General features: G+C 47.0%; 1 protein-coding gene and 1 long non-coding RNA gene across 3 annotated transcripts; one reads left to right on the top strand and one right to left on the bottom strand.

The window, feature by feature from the left end:
- Positions 1 to 781: 781 nt before the first annotated feature.
- On the bottom strand, positions 782 to 9668 carry LOC109282477 (uncharacterized). Its single transcript, XR_002089475.2, has 3 exons — positions 9247 to 9668; positions 4705 to 4773; positions 782 to 4608 (listed from the first exon to the last, which is right to left on the bottom strand). It is a non-coding gene; the product is annotated as an uncharacterized LOC109282477 (long non-coding RNA).
- Positions 9661 to 18564, top strand: MANBAL (mannosidase beta like). 2 transcript variants are annotated; one of them, XM_014609544.2, is made up of 3 exons: positions 9661 to 9729; positions 14874 to 15064; positions 17981 to 18564. In XM_014609544.2, the coding sequence occupies exons 2-3, from the start codon at positions 14915 to 14917 to the stop codon at positions 18086 to 18088; spliced, it is 258 nt and encodes an 85-aa protein (XP_014465030.1). In that variant the 5' UTR covers positions 9661 to 9729; positions 14874 to 14914; the 3' UTR covers positions 18089 to 18564. The 2 variants fall into 2 exon arrangements, with proteins under 2 accessions (XP_014465030.1, XP_014465035.1); XM_014609549.3 differs by having other exon boundaries at positions 9675 to 9729; positions 14871 to 15064.
- The last annotated feature ends 4342 nt before the right edge of the window (positions 18565 to 22906 follow it).

Here is a 22906-nt window from a genome sequence, read left to right as displayed (position 1 = left end):
CTTTGAGACAGAAAGGGTACATTTGTTACTAAAGGTTTAAAACCACTGTGCTAGCTCATGGGCTCCTTGCAGACTACTCATGAGTGTAAGTCAGTGTAGGTACATGGAACTCAGTGTCATGATCCCAGCTCATGCTGGTGAAGAAGCTGAAGGCCCGTTGAAATTGTGGAGTTGCATTTGCTCGAACCTGCTGTGACCGTGGATCTTAGCGTGAGGCAGGCACTTGCTGGTATCACCTTCCATTTCTCGTCCATCACTGACAAAGGGCAGAGTCCTAGAATCCTACTGCAATTCCCCAGCTATTGATTTCCTCTTAGCCTTGCCATCCCCAGCCTCATGCCACATTTTGAAAAACAGCTGCTGCTTCCCCTCACATACCACAGATAGCCATGTATACCCTCCAGCAAGCAGACCTGCATATTAAATAACCCCTAACTTGGTGATGATTAGACTCATTTCCCTGGTTCTCACTTCCCCTTCCAGCTGCTCTACTCCTTTCTCCAGACTCCCAAAGCTTTTCTACTTGGCTACTGGCTCCTGGCTTCTCTGTTTCCTGGTTTACCCTGAAGACTTTCCTAACCAGGAACTGTTTTCCTTTCCTTGGTGTGAAAAAGCTACGGTAATTATGTTATCACAAATGGTCTGCTAAACTAAACAGCACTGACTAAGCTGCGTGGGAGAGGTATTTTTAGCATAAATTTCCCATCTTACAGGTGAGTATGTACAGGAAAGCTACTGTACATGATAAGTAGTAGTTAATGATCAGTCATTTAATTCCATCACTAATTCATTAGTATTTATTTAGGACCTTCTATCCCAAGCCATTTGAACAGAGCAATGCCAAAATACAGCCATTTCTGGGGGAGGAGGGTAGCAATTAGCAAGCGAACAGAAACAGAATGAGAAACCAGGGCATTAAGGAACACTTTTACAAAGGTGCTGGGTAACCCATCACGCATGACAAGGAGGAGGTTGTGTTTTCTAACTAGCTCCTGTAGAAGACCTAGGACGTGACCTCTTTTCTTTGGGGTACAAAGGGCTGAGATTTAACAATGTGAATTTTTGCTTTCTCCAAACTTGATGCTTAGAATCCTCATACACTTCCCAGAGAGAAGCAAGGAAACTGAGTTGTGATAGCAAGCTAACTACAAACATTTAACAAAACAATCTCTTTTGCAAAGGGTCCTTATGGTTGCTAACCGGTTCTTAGCCATACAGTTTGCATGTATGAACATGATTCTGCAACAATGGATAAAATGGGTTAAAAACAGATTAAATAAACCTGTAGCATGCAAACATAAAAGCTAGTGCTATTAGAGAGGAGAACGGTCTTGTGCATTAAAAGCCTGTTTAAAAAGCCTACCTAATCTTCAAACATTAAAATATCACTTAGATGACAATAGAACCAAAGACGCCAGCTTCCATTATGCATGTGTGTCAGGAGGCCTGATGTGGGCGAGATGCCATTTATATAGATTTTTATCTGTCTGGCTCTATTTATTTTCTGATGGAGCCGTAGAAATAGTTCACCCGTACATGGGTAAAGTGCCAACAGCACTGGCCAGCAGGTGTCACTACTTTACAATTAGTTTTAGGCTCAAGGGCAACAAAATCATTCTACACATCAGCCTTTCAAAATGATTCACCATATATTCATCTCTCCCTGTGAAAAGAGAAAACTCAGGTCCCAGCAGGGATTCTCAGATGATTAAGGAATCATCCTAAACTCTTCATTCCCACTGCTGTTTTGAAAGCTTATATTCCAAAGAGATGACACATTGTGTGGCTGTGCCAGATCTGGATTCTATCCCAGCCCTGCCACTGACTCATGCTGTGACCTTGCCCCCATTCTCAAACCAGTGTTTGTGTCTGTGTTGCTTGGATTTTAAGTGTCATGCTGCAGAGGTTTTGTACTTGCACTGAAAGCCAATGGGGTATGTGGGTACTTTGATCCCAGATGCCTTGGGAATCCTCAGGCCCTCTCCTTTCCCAAAGCAAAGGACTACTTTAAAAATGTTGGTTCAGATTTCTTTTGTGCCCCTCTGCTTAAAACATATAGGTGCACCTCTCTGGAAAATGCTTTGAGAACTTCAGATACTATTGAAGTGAAATTTACTGCTGAAATAGGAAAAGTAAAAAAGAGTTTGTGCGCAGAGAGGGAGGAATGTCATATAAGGCCTGGAAAATTAATGTTTTTACTTTTAGGCAATCAAAACACACCCTCCAAAAACAGCAAGAAGGCAAAGGATCAAAAGACTCCTATGATGATCAAATGTGTAAAATAATATGGCATTAAATTGATCTTCTTGCAAATTTTTGCAGAGAAAACATGGTAGTGTCCATTATAGGAGAAGAATTTCAAAAGATCAAAAAAAAAGGTGACTGATGAGTGGAACTCAAAGAAAGGCTCAGTGTCTGAGTCTTGCCATTTGTAATGGAATTTCCATTTCTATTTGCTGCGTCTGTGATGACTATGAAATCCTCTCAAATCTCCCAAGACTTTGGGTTGCCAGTAGTGATCACTGATGAGAAGTATCATGCAAGTTGCTCCTATTGCTAGCCAACCACACCGCCCTCTATTTGATACCTGGGGTCCTCTTATGGAGTAAGTGAGGGCATTACTGAAGTGCTCAATGGCTGTGTTAAGGAGAAAAAGGGCGAGCCCTCTGAGAACCAGCAGTTCCTATCTTAATATTTCTGCAGAAACAAAATGCCTGAATGGGAATGAAGGAAGATCTGTATAGTAAAGCATGCGAGTTTCCGTGCTCAGAAAGCTCCCTCTAGAAGCATCTTAGTGTCAGTTGTGGCAATTGCTGACTCTCAGCTAACAAAGGAATTGTCTTTGACCCTGTTCTCATTTCAATTTAAAAAGATTCGTTTTTTTAAAAGGTGGCAGTTTTTCAAATGTACGGAAGTAACTTTAAGAGCCCATGTCTTGTGTCTGGTCACTTATCTTGTGACAGAGGAGCTGATTGACTTTAGGCTCCTAAGTACCTAATATTTTGAAAAGAGGAATTAGAGAAAGTTTCATAGGCATTTTGGGGAAATTTTACTCTTGAAATCAGAACCTATGGTTTCTGTTCCTACTATATGGCCCTGTGTGACCCAAAGAAAATGAGTGTTTGTTAAATGAGAGGAAGGGTGATTTTTATTCCAGCTGTCTAAAACCTCCTTTGTGTCACTTATGCTAGCACCTATCATATTCAACTCCAGGCAAATCAGGAGTTGATGTTACTTTTACTTTTAAGGTTAAAAAAATGAGGAAAAGAAAAGGTTTTACATTTTTTATAACAGGGCTGTGTAACTTCTAAGTGGCTGGGGCCGCACCCTACATAGGCAGCACTGGCAGGGGCCTCGCACCCAAGTAGGCCACAATAATGTAAGTCACAGGCCCCCCGGGCTGCAGCTGCTGTTTGTGCACTACACTCCCACCCCTCCCTGCACTGCACACATGGGCAGCCCTCTTCCCTGCTACACTATACATGTGTGCAGGCTCCCTCCTCACTGCTATACTATGTGTACCAGCAAACAAGTGCCCTCCCTCCACCCAACCACTACACTGTCATTCAGGCAGGCAAAGGAAGCAGAAGCCAGAGGTAATGCCCAGATACCCCAGCTGCCACTGCTGCCAATGATAAGGAGTGTGGGGGCCAAGTGGCAGTCTAGGGAATACAGACTAACTCCTCGTGGACTGCCAGTTGGACAGTCCTGCTTTATAACATCCCCCAGAAGCAAAACAGAGCACAAAACACTGTTAGTTTTGCAGGTCACTTGTACCAAGGCACCTACTTGTATTTAGCAGGTAGGGCCTGAACCTGGACAAGGAATTATAGGAAATGTCTTTAGAGACAGAAGTGCAATTGATAACTGTTGCTGCCAAAGTACTTCAAGGAGACGGATCAAAAACCACACCGGTAAGGAAGCCTGTGAAACTAAAAGGCCTGGCTATTGATCATAAGGGATTTAAATTAGTGCTAATGATTTAAATAACAACTGCATCAAACCCAAGGAGAATGTTTATCCAGATATAGCACTGTGCAACACTGTTTCCTTAGGCAGTTTGTGGACTAGACAATGGTGTCACAAGCGTTACAAGCACTTCTGGACCTGATATCTGGAAACACATGGGTGTTAGTACTCCACAGCTGACCTCAATGGGAGCATTCATGCTGACTGCACTATATAAAAAAAAACTATTGAGGTTCTGATCTTTTTTTAAATGTGAGGAAGCAGAGCAAATTCAAGGTGACCTCCCATGTGTCTTTGGCATTACAAATAGGTTTACATAAGGCAGAACTGGAATAGAAGGGTTTTCCGTAACCACCTGCATTCTAAAAATAAGGAAAATAATATTCAACAAAGAGACAGGTTGTTGCTTCTATGCAAAGCAGGGCACATATGGCATAAATTGCCTAAGGCCCCTGATGCAAGGAGTAGAAATAAGTTTAGATGACAACTGAATATCCTGTTGGTGAGATAAGGGATTGAGAGAGCAGAACAGCGGGGCCGAGATAATGAACTTAAAGAGGACAGGTTTATCCAGTCAAGTGGTCACCAACTGCAGCAATCACTTCCCATCTCACCATCCTCAGGGCAGTGTGTGCATAGCTGTGAGAAGAGGGAGAAGGGAAAAAATTCAGGAGTTAGGAAGAAAGAAACCCCAAAGTGGTAGAGGTGGCAGGGAGTATGCTGAACCCTACTTACATTCAGCAAAATCTGTCTCCGGTGGGGCGATGTGAACCCTCTACTTTATTTCGGTTCTTTTGCTTTCATCTACAGACATACATAGTCAGGAAAATGGCAGAGAAAAAAGCAGGCTCAAACATCCTTTAAAAAATAATAATATGGACTAGTCTGCCAGGCCCCCGTCCATCTGTGAGTTCCCATGGGAGCAGATCCTGGCATTCCTGCAACATCCATTACAAGATGAGGGGGTAACATTTTAAGATGAGCATCTTTGTGCATAGGAATAAATTTGAAGTTGGAAGCCTGGTTCTGTCACCTTCACAGCACAGATTTCAGGTCCTGCTTTTACACAAAACCTTTTCAACTTTAATAACCTTTATTGTTCTGGATGCCCAGGAAGTACAAGCCCTGTGGTTGGATTCACCAAGGGCACTATTTGATTCCTGCTCCACACAGACACTTTAAAACCAAGTGCCTGAGAGGGATGCTAAATTTCTATTCAGGCAGTGCCGAGAGAGTCGATTGATTCATTGTTGACATTTGACCCGGATCTGGCAATTTGTCTGATTCAGTATGCTGGTAGTAGCATCATTAGTTTCTTCAATGGTTCAACTATTTGCAGGCGGTGCAATGAGGACGTTGATGCTTTCCTCATTTGTCGCACAGCTAGTGGACACCCAACTGCATGCTACAACGTACCTATGTCAGGCATGTTGTGGCCCACTCCACTCCCATTGTTACCAGTACTTGGTAACATTGCTCCCCCTCACCTCTGCTGCACAAATACTGAAGTAAATTTACTAGCCAGACTCCAGGAGAATCATTCGCTGTCAGTGCACTGGGACATATTCCACCCACCAATATTTGGGCTCCTCTCAAGATTCCCAGTATGGTCCACCCTTTCAAAACCCTTTGACTTTTCTTTTCTTTACTCAATCGCATGAAGAATAGTCAGCACAAGCGCCAATCAATCACTGCATCATCTCTGACCCTCTAGTCAGTCAACCAGGATTTAACTGGCCACGCCATTATTGGGCACTTCTCAACCGTTTTCGAACTGGACAGGGTCACGGTGCTTCAAATGTATACCAATGGGGCCTTCGCAATGACACCAAGTGCCCTTGTGGACAAGTTCAAACCATGTCACACATTGATGACTTGTGTCCCTTTACCATTTTACCTGGTAGCCTTCAAGTTCTTCACACTGGTGACCACATAAGCTAAAAAAATAAATGGCTCATTGAATGCCTCTCTTCTTTTTCACAACCCTGCAGACTGCTTTTAACTCTAGCTAAAAACCGTTACACAGGTGTGGTAATATTAACTCAGGTGCAGAAATGACTGGCAATGAAGCATTGGAAGCACAGTCAAGACATTCAAAAAGGCTAGATTTTGTTTTATGAATCTAAATAAGAGACATACATTTAACTATAATGACTGCAGGACTGATGACACAATATTTTGACTATTTTTTGCCTTGTTTGTTGAGGGTTTTTTTTAATGTTACAGATAATCTAGCAAATTAGTGCATGTTCCAATAGTTATATTTGTTTTTGCTTTGTTCTTGAACTGAATAGTATCATGCTGACCCCCTAGGGTATTAGTAAGTTTAACTGGAGAAAAATGTGTGTAGTGTTATATGCAGGGATCCTGGTTTTCTCGGTTTAAAAACCAAACATTCTCTCATTAAAACCCACATATTCTCCGATTTAAAAACCAAAGGCCATGTTTTTCCACAATTTAAATGAAACACCACTCACACACACACACACATGAGCTTCATAAAGTCCTTGTGCACTTTTAAACTTTAATAACTTAGGTTGTAGGTATGATAGAAATAATCTGTGAATTGCATTTAAAAGCAAATTTATTAAAGTTTTAGGACAACTAGAGTATACAATGCTAGACTTCATAAGTAATAACAAATTTGTTCTTAAATAAGATGGAGCTCTGTGCCACTATGCTCTGAATGTATGACAGTTCCTAAATGATGTTTTCCCAGAGAAGTGGATAGGCAGAGATGGACCAATGGGTTGGCCACCTCGTTCACCTGACCTGTTGCCGTTGGACTTCTTTTTATGGGGGCATGTTAAAAGTGTAGTTTACTTGTCAAAACCATGCTCTTTGGTGGAACTTAGGGCTAGGATCATCAATGCAATTAGTGCAGTAACTCAAGAGCAACTGGGAAACGTTTTCATGGAGCTGGAAGATTGGATTGAGCACATTATCATGATGGATGGTGGTTATGTTGAAGCATTGTGTATTCTAGATGTCCTAAAACTTTACTAAATTTGCTTTTAAATGCTGTTTACAGATTGTTTCTATCATACCTACAACTTATGTAGCAGAAAGCCCCCTTTTCCTCTTGCCTGCATTTGCTCTCCCCTCTTTGGATATGTTTCTCTTTTTCTACCTTTATTCCTTCCTCTCTCTTTCACTTTAAGATAAGGAATTGTGTTTTAAAATTTGTGTGTGCGCATTTTGTATCTCCCCTTGTATTTTGGTATTTTTCTCTATTTGTGTGCCATGGCATTTGTAGCTTATATTTTATACTCCTCACCTTTCAACTTTCAACTGAATGTGTTTAGTTTCATAAGTAAATTATACATTGTAACATTGTTAACAAGGGCAGGAATCAAACTGCCCTTCCCCGTATCAGGCTGGCCCCTGAAAGAGCGAGTGAATCAGTGATTGAATGTGTAACGATTGAATGTGTAACATAGTAGCAGACAGCAATTATCACCTGGAAGCTGCAGATCAGCCAAGGAAGAACTCAATAGAAGACAATGTAACAACCAGGAAATCTCTAAACCTCACTGATCAAGGGCTAGAAGCCCTGGCCTGAGTTAATCAACGCCGGGGACCAACTTTTGGGCTGAGTATCTCCAGATCGACCACTCCCAGAGCCCTATTCTAAATTCATCAATGGACTCCCAAACCTGCACGTTCATACGGATGACCCCTGGGGCTGACAGATGCCATCCAGTAGCCACCAAGGGGGGGGGGGGGGAATCCCATGAGGGTCAACGACCCCTGGATTGGGCAAACCTGAAAACTGGGGAGTCACCAAAGTCTGCCAAGGACAGATAAAAGGCAGTGAAAAGTGACCCTCAGTGGTGCCCTCTTGATCTCCAACTCGACCAGACCTGTCCAGCTAGAAGGACCAGCCGGCAACCCCCTTCTGGAAGATAACACCATGCTGAAAGAAGCCTCGACTAGCCATCGACGGCAGATTCCAGCACTTGTAGGATAGGTATACCTGACTCTGTAGCTCGCTACTGTGTGTTTGTATGTGTGTGCATGTGTGTGTGTGTGTGTGTGTGTGTGTGTGTGGGGACCAGCCCCAAGGTTTATGATTTAACTCATTACAGTGTTTCAATCCGCCTAATAAACTAGAATTTTAAGGATCCCAAGTTGGACATTTGTAGCCAACACTTAAGTAATTAAAGTTTAAGAGTCCACAAGGACTTCATGAAGACCGTGTGTGTGTGCGTGTGTGTGCGCGCGCGCGTGCGTAAAAATCAGCTGAGCATAATGTTTTATTGATATATTTACAATTTTAAAGCAATCTGAAAGCTTACCAGTGCCCCAATCACTACGCACACACACACAGGGCTTAGTTCATCTGTCAGTCTGTCTGTCTGTCCATAACACCCTGGGGGAGGGGGCTCCTGGCAGCCCGTGCATCCAGCCAGTGCTGCGCGTGGGGCGAATTGCCCGTCAAGAATGACGGCAGGGATGGAGCACCACCACAACAGTGGGGACGGAGGAGGCGGAGAGGGGGTGAAGGGGGGGGGCACAGGGCCGGATGCGGAGGCGGGGTGGGGGAGAATGACAGCAGGGATGCCCCTCACTCCTGACCCATGGCCCCCCAGTCCTGCCATTGTGCCTCACTCCCCACCCACAGCCCCCACTAGCTCCTCCAGAGGGGGCACCCCAGCTGCCAGGGCTGTAAGGCCAGGGACCGGGTCCACAGCCCCTTGCCCTCCCAACAGCACCTGAGCCCCAGCTACCACCCACGGGAGGCAGCGGCTGCTGCAGCCAGAGCGGAGCACGAAGCCCAGCTCCCCCTCCCCCATGGGGGGCACCGCCGGGAGCAGAGCCTGTGCGGGGGAAGGGCAGACGTGGGCTGGCGCTGCTGCCCTCCCTCTGCGGCCCAGCAGGTGGGACCTGGCCTGGCAGGGCAGAGCGGGGTGGGGATGCTCGGTCAGCCACCATGGCGAGGTGCCCCTGCCCACACGGCTGCAGTGGGGGGCACAACTCTGCGCTGCCAACCCTGCTGCTGCAGGCCGGGGAGCCCTGAGCCTGCAACCACCAGCCCACATCCACCCCACGGCCACAGATCTGGGGGGCATGCACCCCCATGTCGTCCCCCCTCAGGAGTGCGCACAGTGGCGGGAAGCCACCCACCCCCAGACAAGCCGCCTGCAGCTGTCCTGTGACTTGTCCCGGCCCCAGGCCCCACGCACTGCCCTGGCTGGGCAGCGTCCCCAACCCCTGCCCTACCCAACTCCCTCCCTCCCTCTGGGGGCCTCCGTCTCCCCCATGCCCCAGGCTTACCCGGAGGGAGTTGTGCCAGCTGCTCTCCAGGTTGCCTGGCGGCCATGTGTTGGGTGCACACAACCAGGCACGGGGCATGCCCTGGCTGACCGCCCCCCGCCCGCTGCCCCGACCCTGCGCTCCGCCAGCCCGCAAGGGCAAACCTGCCATGCCCCATGTTTTTTCTCCTTTACAGGAGAAAGATTTGTACTTTTCTCCTTTAAAAGAGAAAATCTACATTTTCCTCTTTGAAAAGGAGAAAATCTGTTTTTCCGTGACGAACGGAAAACCCAGATCACTGGTGACGACGCCGCACCCCAGGCCCTGGCTCTGCTCAGGAGCTGGCCCAGCCGCACGTGGCCCCTCTACACACAGACACGGCGGCGGGGCCGGCTCCTAGCAACGGGGGCGGGGCGAGTTGCTGGGAAGCGGCAGCGGAGGCGGAAGTGCTTCCTGCGGCCGGGAATCACTTCCGGGGGCGGCGGGGGCTGGCGGAGCGCGCAGGTGAGGCGGGGGCCGTAACGGGTGAAGCTAGGGCGGGCCCGGAGCTGCCCCTACCGTCGCGCGCTGCGGCTGCCCCTGGTGCAGCTTCTCCGGGGCGACCCCTGGCCCTCCCCACGGGGGTCCCGGCCGCGCGGGTGCTGGAGACCGGCCCTCGCTCCTGGGGGACTCCGCTGTGTCTCGGGAGCCGACCCTGGGCGCGGCGGCGGGGGACGGTGCAGGCGCGAGGGGCCCGCTTGTTTCGTGGCTCCCACGGGAGCCCGGGGCTGAGCCAGCACCCATTCCTGCCCTCGAGACAGTCCCGCCAGTCCCGTGCCCACTAGTAACCCGGCCCCGGGCTGGGTTTGGGGCTGTCCCCGTTGTCAGGGCTTGAGCCCCTGCGGCTTTTCCACCCGCTCTCCTCAGGCTTCTTCCAGCTCCGGTCTGTAGCCCCCCTGTGACCTGCCTGGTGCCGCTACCACCCGAGGAGCCATTGCTCTCTGGAAACCCACAGCAGGGCTGAGAAAATGGGAACCACACGTGCTTGTGTGGCCCCAGCTCCTTATGCCATGCTGGTGCCTGCTGGTGATCCCGCTCCCTCCTGGGGTTTGTCACCCAGGCTGTGAAAAACCGCTGGCTTGTGCCTGGTGGTCCGATGCACTTTAAAGTAGCTAATTTGGTAAAATGAAGGACGTTTGGGAGACGAGCCGGGACTCTGCCTTGTAAATGTACATGCTGTTTGACAGGGTTGAGTAGCCCTGGCGGGGTGATGATATTGAACCTCCAGGTTATTGTAAACAGCATCCCCCTCGGAGGCTTTTGGCCACAGTGGCTGTTCAGCACTCAGGGTAATACTCAGCTGTATTATACAGATGACTTGCATGTAAAACTGTAGCTTAGTATTCAGGTATGTCTGTTTCTCCTAATTTTGATCTAAACTTGAGATGTTGCAAAAGTTCATAAAACTATGTGGCCTTATTTTAATGACTGCTGTGTGATCTGGTGCTTGCTTCACTGACGCTTCTGGCACCAGCAGAGGGAGACCCTGGCATGTGCATCCCTCCAGTGTGCTGGGCTGGAGCCCCTTCCTCGCCTCCTCAGGAACCGCCTGCTGGGGCTCTGGCTGCTTTGCTCCCCCTCCCCTTCTCCCTTACGTGGTCCCACCAAGTCCCAGGACTTCATTTCTGGCTCTAGCCAAGCTGCCCCTCTGCCTGAGGAGGAAAGAGGCTTTGGCTGGGGGCACCCTTGGTGACTGTAGGGTAATGTCTTCTAGTCCCTCATCCACTCACATCTCTAGGTGCTGGGTGGTGTCACCTGGTACCATGAACTTGCTTGGAGGCCTGTGGGTGTTGGCTGGTGGGCTCTGTTCAGTTTCTCCCCCCTTTGGACCTCTCATTATTAAACTCTGACCCCTGTGCTCCTGTCTCTGTTTTCACCTTTGTCCCCTAGAACAAGTAGTTCTGTTTCCAAGTAAGCCCCCTCAGCCAAGGGAGCCAAAGTTTTCCTGGTGGGCCTAGACTCCCCATACCTCGGCACAGCCAAGTAGGCCTCATGCCTGTGTAATTGACAGTGGTATGCAAAACTGATGCAAACTATATTAAGGTAGAGTTCATTGGTCCTTGCTCCAGGCTGCTTGCTGGCTCCTGTTGCTGGTTTAGGGTCTCCTGGCACAGTGTTTAAAGTGGTGGTGACAAGTGGTGTGTTGCCTGCTCTAGGGCACTTGACATTGCTTGTGCTCGTGGGAAACTTTTAGAAAACTCCTCTAAGATGAATTGAGCAAGAGGGGAAGGATGGGAGATCTCCATATGGGAAGGTCAGGGGCTATTTATTCTTAGTGTATGTATCAGTTCCCTTTTTAGTTTATTTTTGTCCATTTATTCTTGGTAGGCTGGCATGCAAGCAGGGAGTCAGCAGAAGCATGTGAGGTGAAAAAGTGAGCAAACTCCTTTCCACTGTTTGGCTTGGGGGACAGGGGGCAGCAAGGAACATGGGTCTTACAAAAATCCAAATAGAGATTTTTTTTTTTTTAAACAACATCAGATAAGTTACTGAAGCTTGAACTTCCTGCAGCTTCAGCTAGGGAAGATGTTGCTTTGACATCACCTGGGGCCCAGCCCTGCATTTGGATATGCAGGGACCCTTGTGTGGACACTCAGGCCTCCACTGACTCTTGCATTATGGACAGAGCCAGTTACAGGATTAGCCCCTTGAATTTCAAGTATTAGTTGGGAAAACCATTTTCTTCTTTCAGAGAACAGTAGGGCTGCACAGTACCTCAAGAGGTAAGCTAGTTAGTCTCCTTGCTCCATGGCAGTCAGGTATCTAGATGGATTTCGACATGTGGTTGGCTGTGCTTATTTTGGTGTGGCTGTTCTTAAAAAACACCTATAGTAGGGTTTCCATTGGGTAACCCCTTCAAGTGCATAACTATGCTAAAGGTTTGGAAGCTTTTCCCACTGTCTAATCTCAGTCCTTTGGTTGCTGATTTAGTTCTTGTCCTAATCTGGCTGTACATAGCAAATGATTGATTGCTACCCTTTTTTTATTAAATATCCATGTATTCATGAGAGTTGTTATGGCCTTACCAGTTACCACTCTCTTCTCTAAGCTAAACAAACCCACTTCTTTCAGCCCTTTCTCAGGCGTGGCATTCTTGACCTGTTGTCATATTTATTGCTTTCCTCTGAACTCTCCAATTTGTCTGTCTACAGCTTTCCTTAAGAACCTAAAACAGGACATAGGATTCTAACTGAGGTATCTACCATACTGAATGCAGTGGAATAATTACTTCCCTTGTTTGGCACATGACACTCTTGTTAATAAATCCCCAAGTGATGTTTGCCTTTCATGCAGCAGCATCACATTGCTGATTCACATTGCTGTAATTCCTGAGTCCTCTTCTGCCATACAGTTGTCTACCCAGTTTTTCCCTGTTTGATATTTGTGCATTTGATTTTTCCTTCCTTAATATAGCACTTTGCCCATATATTCAGTGAATTTCACCTCGCTGATTTGGATAATTTCTTCAGATTTCTGTACATTTTAAATTCTGATCCTGTTCACCAGCCTGTCCCAGCTTGATGCCACTGGCAGATTTTATAAGCATATCTTTATGTCACTCCTAGTCTGACAGATGCAGTGATTGCTTTGGGGATAATTTCCGAGTGCCAGATTATAACTGCCTAATTGAAATATATGCACAGCAAAATCCTTGCAAACAAATTGCAATGACATGGGGAAGAAGAAAAAAACATGCATTAATAAATACAACTAGTACTGGGCTTGTCTAACCTTTAAGTTGACCTTGTCTTTTTAATGTTGTATGTAAATATACTGGGATGTTTTCATTGTTAAAAATCAACTATCAAATGCATGTCGGGGAAAGTGGGAGTAAAGCAATACGTGCATCTCGAAGCACTGATAGTATCTCAAACCACGTAAGCTTCACTCCTGTGACTGCTGTGGTTGGCACAGCTTCTCAAGCTCTCCAGCAGATCTGGCAAGAGACTTATCCATTATTATATAAGTGGATTGGAGTCATTCACAAAATGAATAGGCTGCTCCATTAAGGCTTCAGAATAAGGAGGAAAGGGAGTATCATCTTGAGGGCTTGGGAGCCCAGGAGATCAATTCTCAGTTCTGCCACAGATTTCCTGCCTGATTCAGGAGAAGTCACTAAGGTCCTGCTTTAGCCAGGTTCAACTTTAAGCAAGCAAATGGTCCCTGACTCCAGTAGATGTGCTTTCATGTTAAGTACTGTGGTGAATCAGGCCTTATCTGTCGAAGTGCTCTGAAGAATTGTTCTGTTCTTTTTCTGTAGTTAAAAAGAGAGTGAAAAGTAAGAGCTGGCATTTTCTGAAGGGTGCCTGTGCCTACAAAGGTTGAGAACCATTATTCTAAGCAGGCTGGTGAGCAGGAATCCTGGTTTTCCCTGATAAATTGCAAATTCTCTGATTAAAACCCCCAAAATTTGTGATTAAAATGAAAGGCCCCTCATTCCCCCCACAGCCCTCCCCGGCCCTGCTGGTGCCTCTCACTCTCCCCAGCCTACCCTCCCAGCTCCGCTGGAGGGGGCCCCAGCTGCCAGGTCTATGGGGCCAGGGACCTGAGTCTACAGCCCCTGGCAGAGGTGGTGGCTGCTGCAGCAGAGCAGAGCCTGGCTCCCCTCCACCTCAGTCTGCCTGCTGTAGGTTCAGGTGGTTGGGGATGCTACCTACTGCTGCACCCACTCCCAGGGGGCAGGAGCGACCTGTCTCCTGCATGTGCAGCAGCTGTGAAGGGCACAACCCCACACCACCGCTGCTGCCGCACAGGCAGGGGATTCATCAGCAGGGCAGCGCAGAGCTTGCAGCAGCAAGCAGCTTTCCTGCACAGCCCCACTGTGCCCTGCAGTACCAGGTTGCACCAACCAGGCTGCAGAGGCCCGAGGGGAGGGCAGCAGGGCAGGAGCCCGAGGCCTCAGTGGGTAGCCTGCCCCCACCCCTACCCTGTGCACAGATCTGGGAGCACAAGTCCTCCCTGCCACCTGGGAGTGCTCGCAGCAGCAGGGAGCTGGATCCACCCCCAAGATGAGCCACCCACGGCCCCTGCCTGCAGCCACTCTTTGCAGCCCTAAGCCCCACTCACTGCCTAGCTGGGCAGCAGCCCCAGCCCTGCCCAACTCCCTCCCTCTCTATGGAGCCTCAGTCTCTTCCCCCTCCCCTGTCAACGTACCTGGAGGAACTGCTCACCAGGCTGCCTGGGGAGCTTGGCACCCCCTGCCTGACCACCTCCTCCTCCCTCCCAGCCCCTTGCAGGATGGAACTCTGCCAGTCTACAGAGAGCACTTTGCAAAACTGAAAAACCCATGGGTTTCTCTGGTAAAATGAGAAATCCATGGTTTCCTCCAGTGAAGGGTGAAATCTATGCTATTCTTTTTTCTGTGGGAAACGGGAAACCCAGATCCCTGCTGGTCTGTTGAAGGCTATTCCAGAATATAAGTCACTTAAGTTGATGGGACCCAGTATATGAGTTCCAGTACCCTCATTTTTGTCTCTACAGGTTAAAGACACCTTAGAAGCACCAACATAAGTCATTTGTTAGTATTTTCTTTTCATGTTGCACAGTAGAACTTATTGTGTGCTTGAGAATCTGGCTTAGAATAAATCACCTCCTCTTTGTTTCAGTAGACTTTTTAAGTGTGTGAGAGGAGAAGGAAGACGCTTCTGTCATGGCTGCTGAGCTGGACTTTTCACCCCCTGAGATCCCTGAGCCCACCTTCATGGAGAATGTGCTGCGCTATGGACTTTTTTTTGGAGCCATTTTCCAGCTTATCTGTGTATTAGCCATAATCCTCCCAGTCTCAAAGTCTCATAAAACAGTAAGTAGCTCCCTTCATTGCTACTGGGGATGTGGTGGGGGGAGGGTCTGAATCTTGTATCGATCACTATTGCTGTCGTTCATTACTTTTCCTCTCTTTCTTGCAAAGATTCCTTTGCTTTTCCCTCCTTTTCTCCTATCAGCCTTGCATCACTGGGAACCAGGACATGTTGGGAGCAGCCCCTGAACTTCCCAGGGCTGGAGAGTTGCTTGTGAGAAAAGAAACTAAATGCTTTTGTCTACATTGCTCTCCACTCCTGCCCAACACACAGAGCAAAGGGCTGGCATCAGTCTCAAACTTGCCTTGCCACATTGCTGTTGGCCTGGTCTGTTATTCCTTGGTCAAGAAGCCAGCGAGGAGAGAACCTTTGCAAATTCTGCCTCTGCAGCCAGGAACCACTGTAGTTTGTTTATAAGCTTTCACTGCATTTCCTAGTGTTTGCTGGCAGAGATGTAGCTTTCAGTCCTGTCCTTGTAGACATGTAGGACACTTGACTTCCATCAGTAGGAGAAGGGATTATAATGTAAACTAGGAGCTAGGACACAGCAAGTGTGAGATGGTGTTGAAGTGTTATGATCAAAGTCCACTTGGCTGTTCTGGTGAACAGAACTCAGTGGATTTGGTAATGCCAGTATTAATAGGCCTGCTTCTTTTCAGAATAGGGTGATTTTTCATATTCCTTTGTCTTGATGTGTAGGGTTCTGGCTGGGATTTCTAGTAACAACTTTCCATGGAAAGTTTGATCATCTTTACTGCTGGCAACAGATGAGATCCAAAAATGTGTTCCTTGTTTTGAAAGCATTAGGGGGTTCTGTAGCATAGTGTTAAATGGACCTAGCATGTGTGAAACCTGAAAAATTTCAGTAACACATTGAATATAATCATCTAGCTTGTACATAGGAAAGAAGATGCCTGTAACGTGGGCAAGTGTATGGTTGTGTAGGGAGGTGTAGCATGAGAAATCTTAGGGTGTCTCAACATTGTTATACTGGGGCAGGGAGGAGTTTAATAGCTGGATCCTTAGAAACTAGCTACAGTGATGGTGCGTTAGCCTTAGAACAGGAATCTGAAAGCCAGACACTGTACTTGAGCTGTAGGGCTCAAAGAAGCGTTGCTGTTTGAGGCCTTTTCTTGGTGTGCTCATGCTCAGCTGATGTTTTCCACACACGTCCTCAGCCCATTCATAGAAGCTGCAGACAAATCCCACATGGTTACATTACAAGATAATAAACAAGAGTGGACGCCTCTTAGACACAGGAGCAACACTCCCTTCCCGAGTCTGTAGAATTTAGAGCAGCCTCTCTGATTTACAGAGGCTTCAAGTCTGGAAGACTACCTTGGTTTGAACATTAGAAGGCAGCAGCGATCATCTTATGGCAGCAACAAGCTCTGTGTCCCTGCGTAATAATGGCATATTGCTGCATTTCTTCAGAGAATTGCAGCACTGTCTGCCAGCTCCCCAGACACAGATTCCATCATTTGGGAAGCCAGCCAAGTTGCCTTCCTTGGAAAGCCACACAGATGTGAATTGTAATAGCCTAGGAACTTACACATTTGAACTGAGCTCATTGATTAAGAGGATGTTGTCATTCACTCCCCTTCCCTTGCATTGTCTGCTACGTTTCCTGGAAAGCTGGACGCTATCACATCTTTCTCTGCCATTTTTTGTGTCCTTTCGCAGCTGGCACATGGTGATTTATAGAAACCTCCGTGCTTGGGGATACTTACTTCCAGCCTCATTTAAACAAATGAAACAATCTGCATGTCTCCTTCCTCAAATGAGACTGGCTCTGCTCCCTTGTGTTTTGATAAGATGGCTAGAGTTTATTTCCCATGGCAGAAATGATCTCTATCATCTCTCCTGCAGAGAAACACTAGGATATGTAAGCTGTACTTCTTGGTCTAGGTACAGAGAGCTTTGTTCTTCTCCTAAATCAGTGGTTTCATTAGAAGTTCTGAACTTTACATTCCTGCTGCTGTATTTGGGGGACATTTGTTGTCTTATGTATGATGCCGCTATTCATGTTGCAAAACCTCTCTTCTGCAAGCAGCTGATTGGCCAGTTCTGATTTTGTTCTTCCCACTTGAAATTTTCTTATTTGTCCTGTTCTTTTTCCTTCTCTCCTTTACATCTTTTATTTTTCCAGTTTGGAGTCCTCTCTAAAGTCCTCCAGGTTAGACTAGTGGTTCTCAACCTTGCAGACTCAAGGCATCCCTCAGAAAAATATGAGCTCTTTATTTTCACTTGTGTGGGGGTTTTTGTTTTTTGGTGTTTTTTACTTCAGCAAAATAATAGAGCAGTTCTTCTCTCACAAAGAACTCGGGGTGCAATAGGTCCCACTGTTTTTAACAGTATGAATTCCTATTTGAAATCTCTGGGTTTATCTTTTGAATCATGTTTGCATACTGAACAGTGCCAACATTGTGTGGTGCCCCACAGCACTCTTGAAAGGATCTCAAGACACCCCAGGCTGCTGCATCACCCTGATTGAGAAAGTGAGTTAAGCGATAACAAAACATGTCTACACATAGAATTTCCACAGTTTAACTAAACATGAAGTTTCTAAAATCAAATGAAACCTGACTAGCTTCAGTTCAGTGTGCATCAGGAAATGGACAGGCCCAAGCATAAACCCAGAGAAACTGTTTCTAGCCAGCATAAGTATGTTAACATAGAGGTTTTACCAATTTCCCTAAATTGACTTTTCAGCTGATTTGAATTAAATGGGTATAGACCTGCATGTAGGCAAGGCCTTAGGCTAATTGTTGGTTCCTTGTGACTTAGCTGTCCATGTTGTTGTCGTCGTCGTCTGTCCGTCCCCCCCGCCCCCTGATCCCAGGGTTGTTTGAGATGTGAAATGTGAGACAAATGGGTAGAACAGTGCTGACTGCTTGTTTCTTCATTGATCGTTGTAGGACTCCGACGGTTTTGAGCCTAAAAGCTCTGAGGTGGTGAAGAAGCCAAAGGTGGCTGCTCAGCAAATGAGCAAGAAACCCAAGAAGGAAACTAAGAAGAAGCGATAGAAGGCCTCAGAATGGAGCCTAATGGCAACATTTTGGCTGTAATCAAGTTTCCTTGAAGATGACATCATGGGTCAACCAATTAAATGGGTGTCTGGTCCCGCCATGCTGTCTTCCAGGGGTAGGGGGGACTGACAAGTTGTGGGAGGGTTGGGTTTCTTTTGCTTGATTCCTTGCAGGCAAAATGGACTGTACACATCCAGCTAGTTAATCTAACTGTCATAAGCCCTGTTATCAGCTCACTCCTAATGGGTAAGGAAAGCTTACACTTGCACCTCCCCCATGCTGGCAGGGGTGTGAGGTGAAGGCCCATGGAAGGGGAGCATGTGTTTGGCTATCAAAGATATCTGTTTTCTGGGTCATATTTTTAAAGACTGAGGGATCAACTGGCTCTGGGGTGTCCCACTTCTCAACTCTGTAACCTCCTGTATTGTTGTCTCATTTAAAATACACCAGTTTGTTTTATGGCTTAATAACAATGGGCTTGTCGTGTCCTTTTAAAAAATAATTGTCTTTATTTAAACACTGCTCTGAGGCCAGGCTCCCTCTGGCTGGAAGTCTTCTCTTCCCCACCATCATGCCCCTCTGAGTATTCTGCCATATGACACCTAATCCCTTGCTAATCCAGTTGCCTCCCCCTGCTGTTCCCAATTCTGGAAGAAACATGAAGACAGATGAGAGGAGGAGCCCAAGTACAAGAGCAGTTTGTGGTCAGGGGGGCTGTATGAATGCAGGCACTTGGTGGCTGCTGAACTCTGGGAGATGCAGGGGTGATGTGCTGTACTAAAGGAGTGATCTTGGGAGACTCAGAGAGACAGGACACTGCATGTTGGGGAATGCCCATCCTAGGATGTCAGTTTAAGAGTATTGCCACTGCATTCCTAAATTCTCCATCCTGCCAGCAAAGCATGATGAGCACTGCCTTAGCCTTCTAAAACCCAGTGTGGGCACGCATTTAGTATGCTGAGTTTATAGCTGCCTCCCAGCTTTACCTGGCACCATCTCATGTCTCCTCTCTAAATCTGGGCTGAAGTTGACAATCATCTCACCCTGAGGAGAGGAGGCATTTTAAAATCCAAAGCACAATAAAATCACTGCATAGCACAGTGGAGATGTCTGCTGCTGTATAGCCACACTCCTTCAATCTCCTGCTCTCCAGTGTTAGTATGAAGCCAAGCACTTAGCATTAAATTTATATGTGGCTAGACAGGTTACTTTACAGGACTGGAACAGAGAGGTTGAGATGTGGTGGCAGAGTCTGTAGGGCAGCACTAGACTCCTGATGCCAGCTCCCATCCCATCCCTGCATGCTCGATTTCTAGTGAGTCAGTAGAAGGGCAGCCTGCTGTTTAAATGCACCCAGAGCAGAGTATGCTGGGTTCTGGGAAGGCCCCAGTCCTGCAATCAGAGTCAGATCCCTGCTACCAGGCAGCACCTCTGTCAAATCAGCGAAAGCAGGGGTCTGCCCCACAGCCAATGGCAGGGTCAGTACCTGGGAATAGGTAGCAGATGCTTTGCTGCATTCATTTTTCAGTATCAGCAAAACAACACATTTTCACTCTGTACTGCCAGTGTTGAGGAATCGGGCTGGACCTCTTGTTCCTCTTTCGGATTGGTGGGTAAGAGGGGCCCAGTACCAATTTGATTTGAACTTCTGACCACTGCCCAGCTCTGCTGTAGGTAATGCCCCAGACTTTCTCTGCTTGCCCGGGATTCTGGTGTCTGCAATTGCTGGGAGCACACTGAGCTCTGGTTGAAACCTAGGTTGGAGAGCCCTTTAAAACCAATTCTTCGTAGAGTAGAGAATGACATGCTGAAGCTCCCAGCAGCCCCGCAGTACAATTCCATACCTAGTTTGATCTCCTCATGTGAAAAAATGGTTATGAAACTTTCCCCTGACAAATGAGAATGATGTTTGATAGGCTGGGAAAGTCTGTTCTCTATTCCTGTCCAGAGACTGGAGGGCAATTAAAATAATTGTTGCTGTCCTAGCAGATGTGTTACGGACAGGTTGTGCCGTTCACTGTTAAATAAGGACAATCAATCACTCATGGTCCTGTCTCAGTAAAGCACGACTTTTCCACAGGACTTGAGCCGGGGCTGTTACCTTGTTATAAGAGAATTGCAAAGTATTGCAACATGCAAATTAACAGAAAAGCAGAATGCAAATTAACAGAAAAGCAGAGGCTAAACAGTATAGTGGTAAGGGGGTGGGGGAGGGGAGGCATGGTAACCTCAGGCTTCTACCTCCATCCCTCGTTTTACTGGCATCCACAGGTGTTAATTATTTTAATCAGGAATCCTGGATATTTAATTTGTTTTTAAATGGGTAAGTTTCCAATAAGTTCCTTAGTGTAACAAGTCACCTTTCCCATGGGTTAAACATACAACCTTCGTGTAGAGATCAGCTGTACCAAATATATTTTACCTTCTCTTGAAATACAAATATAATCAGACACCTAGTAAACTATAATGACAGTCTGTTTTTCAATTCTGCTGCCTCCCCTTGAGCATTCAGTGTGGAAACAACCCCTAGCTTTGGGGATGTGAGAAAAGACATAAATAATGCTGGCCATAAAAAATGATCTGACTGAGAAGAAGGCTTCCTGGATTGATTGATACGATCAGACACTAGGTAGGTTTGCGTTTGACTCCTTTTGAAAAGTAGAAAGAAGCCATCCCATAATAAGCCTTCACCCTCCCCCAAGGAGGGAAATGATGCCATGACTAAATTAATTTGCTTCTTCTGGGATGCTTTTGCTGAGAGAGCTCTAGGGAAGGTAGCAATAATGAAAACACTACTTGCTAATGACACTCACAGGGGACCGGATGGCTCAATGGATTGATAATGGGGATTTTTGCCCAGAGCTTCTCGGTTTGAATCTCTCCCAGGTTAATAGCAGCTGAAGTATAGGACTGTTTGGTCTCTGCTCTTTGGTCTGGAGGAAAATAAGTGGTGTATCCAAGGTTCTTGTGCCCATCTCAGTTGGTACCTCAGTAGAAAAGCCCAGAAGAGAGAAGACAGTGAGAATCCTGCATCTGCGGTAACTTATTCAATCCCCAAGCTCATCTCTTGAGCTACTTTTGGCATTAATGTCCCTACAGACCTGAGGGTCTGTACAAGTCACTGTTTTATTTAAGGGAAATTTTCCTAACTGCCCTCAGACACAGGCATTAATTCCGAAGTTTGACTCCTGCTCTCTGTTTCTGGAGAGAGCCTTAGTGAGTATGAGAATGGCCAGTCAGCCCAGACCTAAGGCTTCCTTCTGCTAAATTACTGTTCCCGACTTCCTGTTGCTCCAGAGGCCAGGTGGGTGGTTTGAAGAAACACATCTGCATTTATTAGGAGGCTTTAGGGAGCCCCTCTATTGCATTTGGGTAAATCCCGTCTCTCCTGCTCCCCTCCTTTCAGAGCACCAGTGATTGCTGCCCTGAGTGGCGTTTACGCTAACAATGCATCCTTGTGCTCCTCCAGAACAAGGAGCACAATCCCTTGAGGCAGCTCTTAAGTAGCTCGTGACCAAAGTCCCAGTCCGTACAGTCCAATTAAATCCCTATTAATCTCATTCAGACCTCATTTACTTTCATTCTGATGCACGCACTTCTGTCTGCTTCAGAGACATCCAGACGAGGTTCCTCACTGCTAGGAAACAAAGTGCCTCAGGCCATCTTTGAGAGGTAATGTCTGCCTGTCTTCTTCCCCCACCCGAGCGTATAGCTTTGGATTATTTCCCAGCCTGCTCTTCCACCTCCAGGAGTGTAAAGGTGCCTGTATTACTGGGAGACTCCAGGCCGGGGATGCTGTGCATGAGAAAGCAAGGGCACCTTGGAAATTGGGCAGGGAAGAGACCTGTTTGGTGTTCTTGTCTCTCATGTTCCTGAATTGTCCCTTCATGTCTATTCACTAATGAGTTGCCCACCAGTCTAGGTGGAAATGTCCTGTGTGAGGAGGCTCCAAGCTGTTCGAAGATTCCCCTGATAACCATCAGCTAAGTTTCCCTTGGTTTCTTTCCTTTCCTCCTGTTTAACTCTGGGCACAACCTTAATGAACTCAAACCACCCTTCAGATGTATGTAACCTACTACAACGCCCCTGACCTGCCAGCTCATTGTTGTCACTTAGTCCAGACTTTACTCAGAGGGTCAAACCTTGCCTCCCTCCCTCACCTTAAGTATCACCTAACTTTGCAAACAGTCCCATTGGTTTAAAGGGGGTGTCCATTGCAGTAAGCTATTGCCCAGGATGTGTAAGAGCAGTACTATTCAGACCATTCATCTGTCCTTGTAAATCAGCCTCTGGACAATTGCCATTAGCCATATGGATGAACTGCTGGAGAATAAGCACTCCCTGCCTTGGGAACCCATGTGACAAAGGGTTAAAGTAACGGGGTAGTAAAAAAATGGCCAGTCTTGGCAGAGTGCCACAGTGACCACATTTGACACCCTCTATTCTAGTCCAGTTCCTGAATTACAAGCTCCAGACCCATTCATTTGCCACCTCTGAGCCTTTCTGACCTCATTTACTCCCACAGGCACGGAAGCTTTATGCAACCCAGTCCCAGTGGCTGGAACACCCACAGATCATGTGGATTCTCAGCACCTCTGACAATCAGGCGGCAAAGCCTCGGTAAGTACCAATAGCAAAGGGGTGGCTGTGGGTGGCTAAGCTGAGTGCGGTCCAGCCCTTCTCATCTCATACTAATGCCCTGGGTGGGGAATCCTAGCATTTAACTTGGTTTCTTCTCTGCTCTACAACCTGTTGCTTGAAGCCTGCACTCTGTCCTGATGCCCTCTATCCAATACAGAACAGCTCTGTCTTCAA

This window comes from Alligator mississippiensis, chromosome 9, assembly GCF_030867095.1.
Source record: "Alligator mississippiensis isolate rAllMis1 chromosome 9, rAllMis1, whole genome shotgun sequence".
Taxonomy (NCBI): Eukaryota; Metazoa; Chordata; order Crocodylia; family Alligatoridae; genus Alligator; species Alligator mississippiensis.
This window is presented reverse-complemented; position numbering and strand designations above follow the sequence as displayed.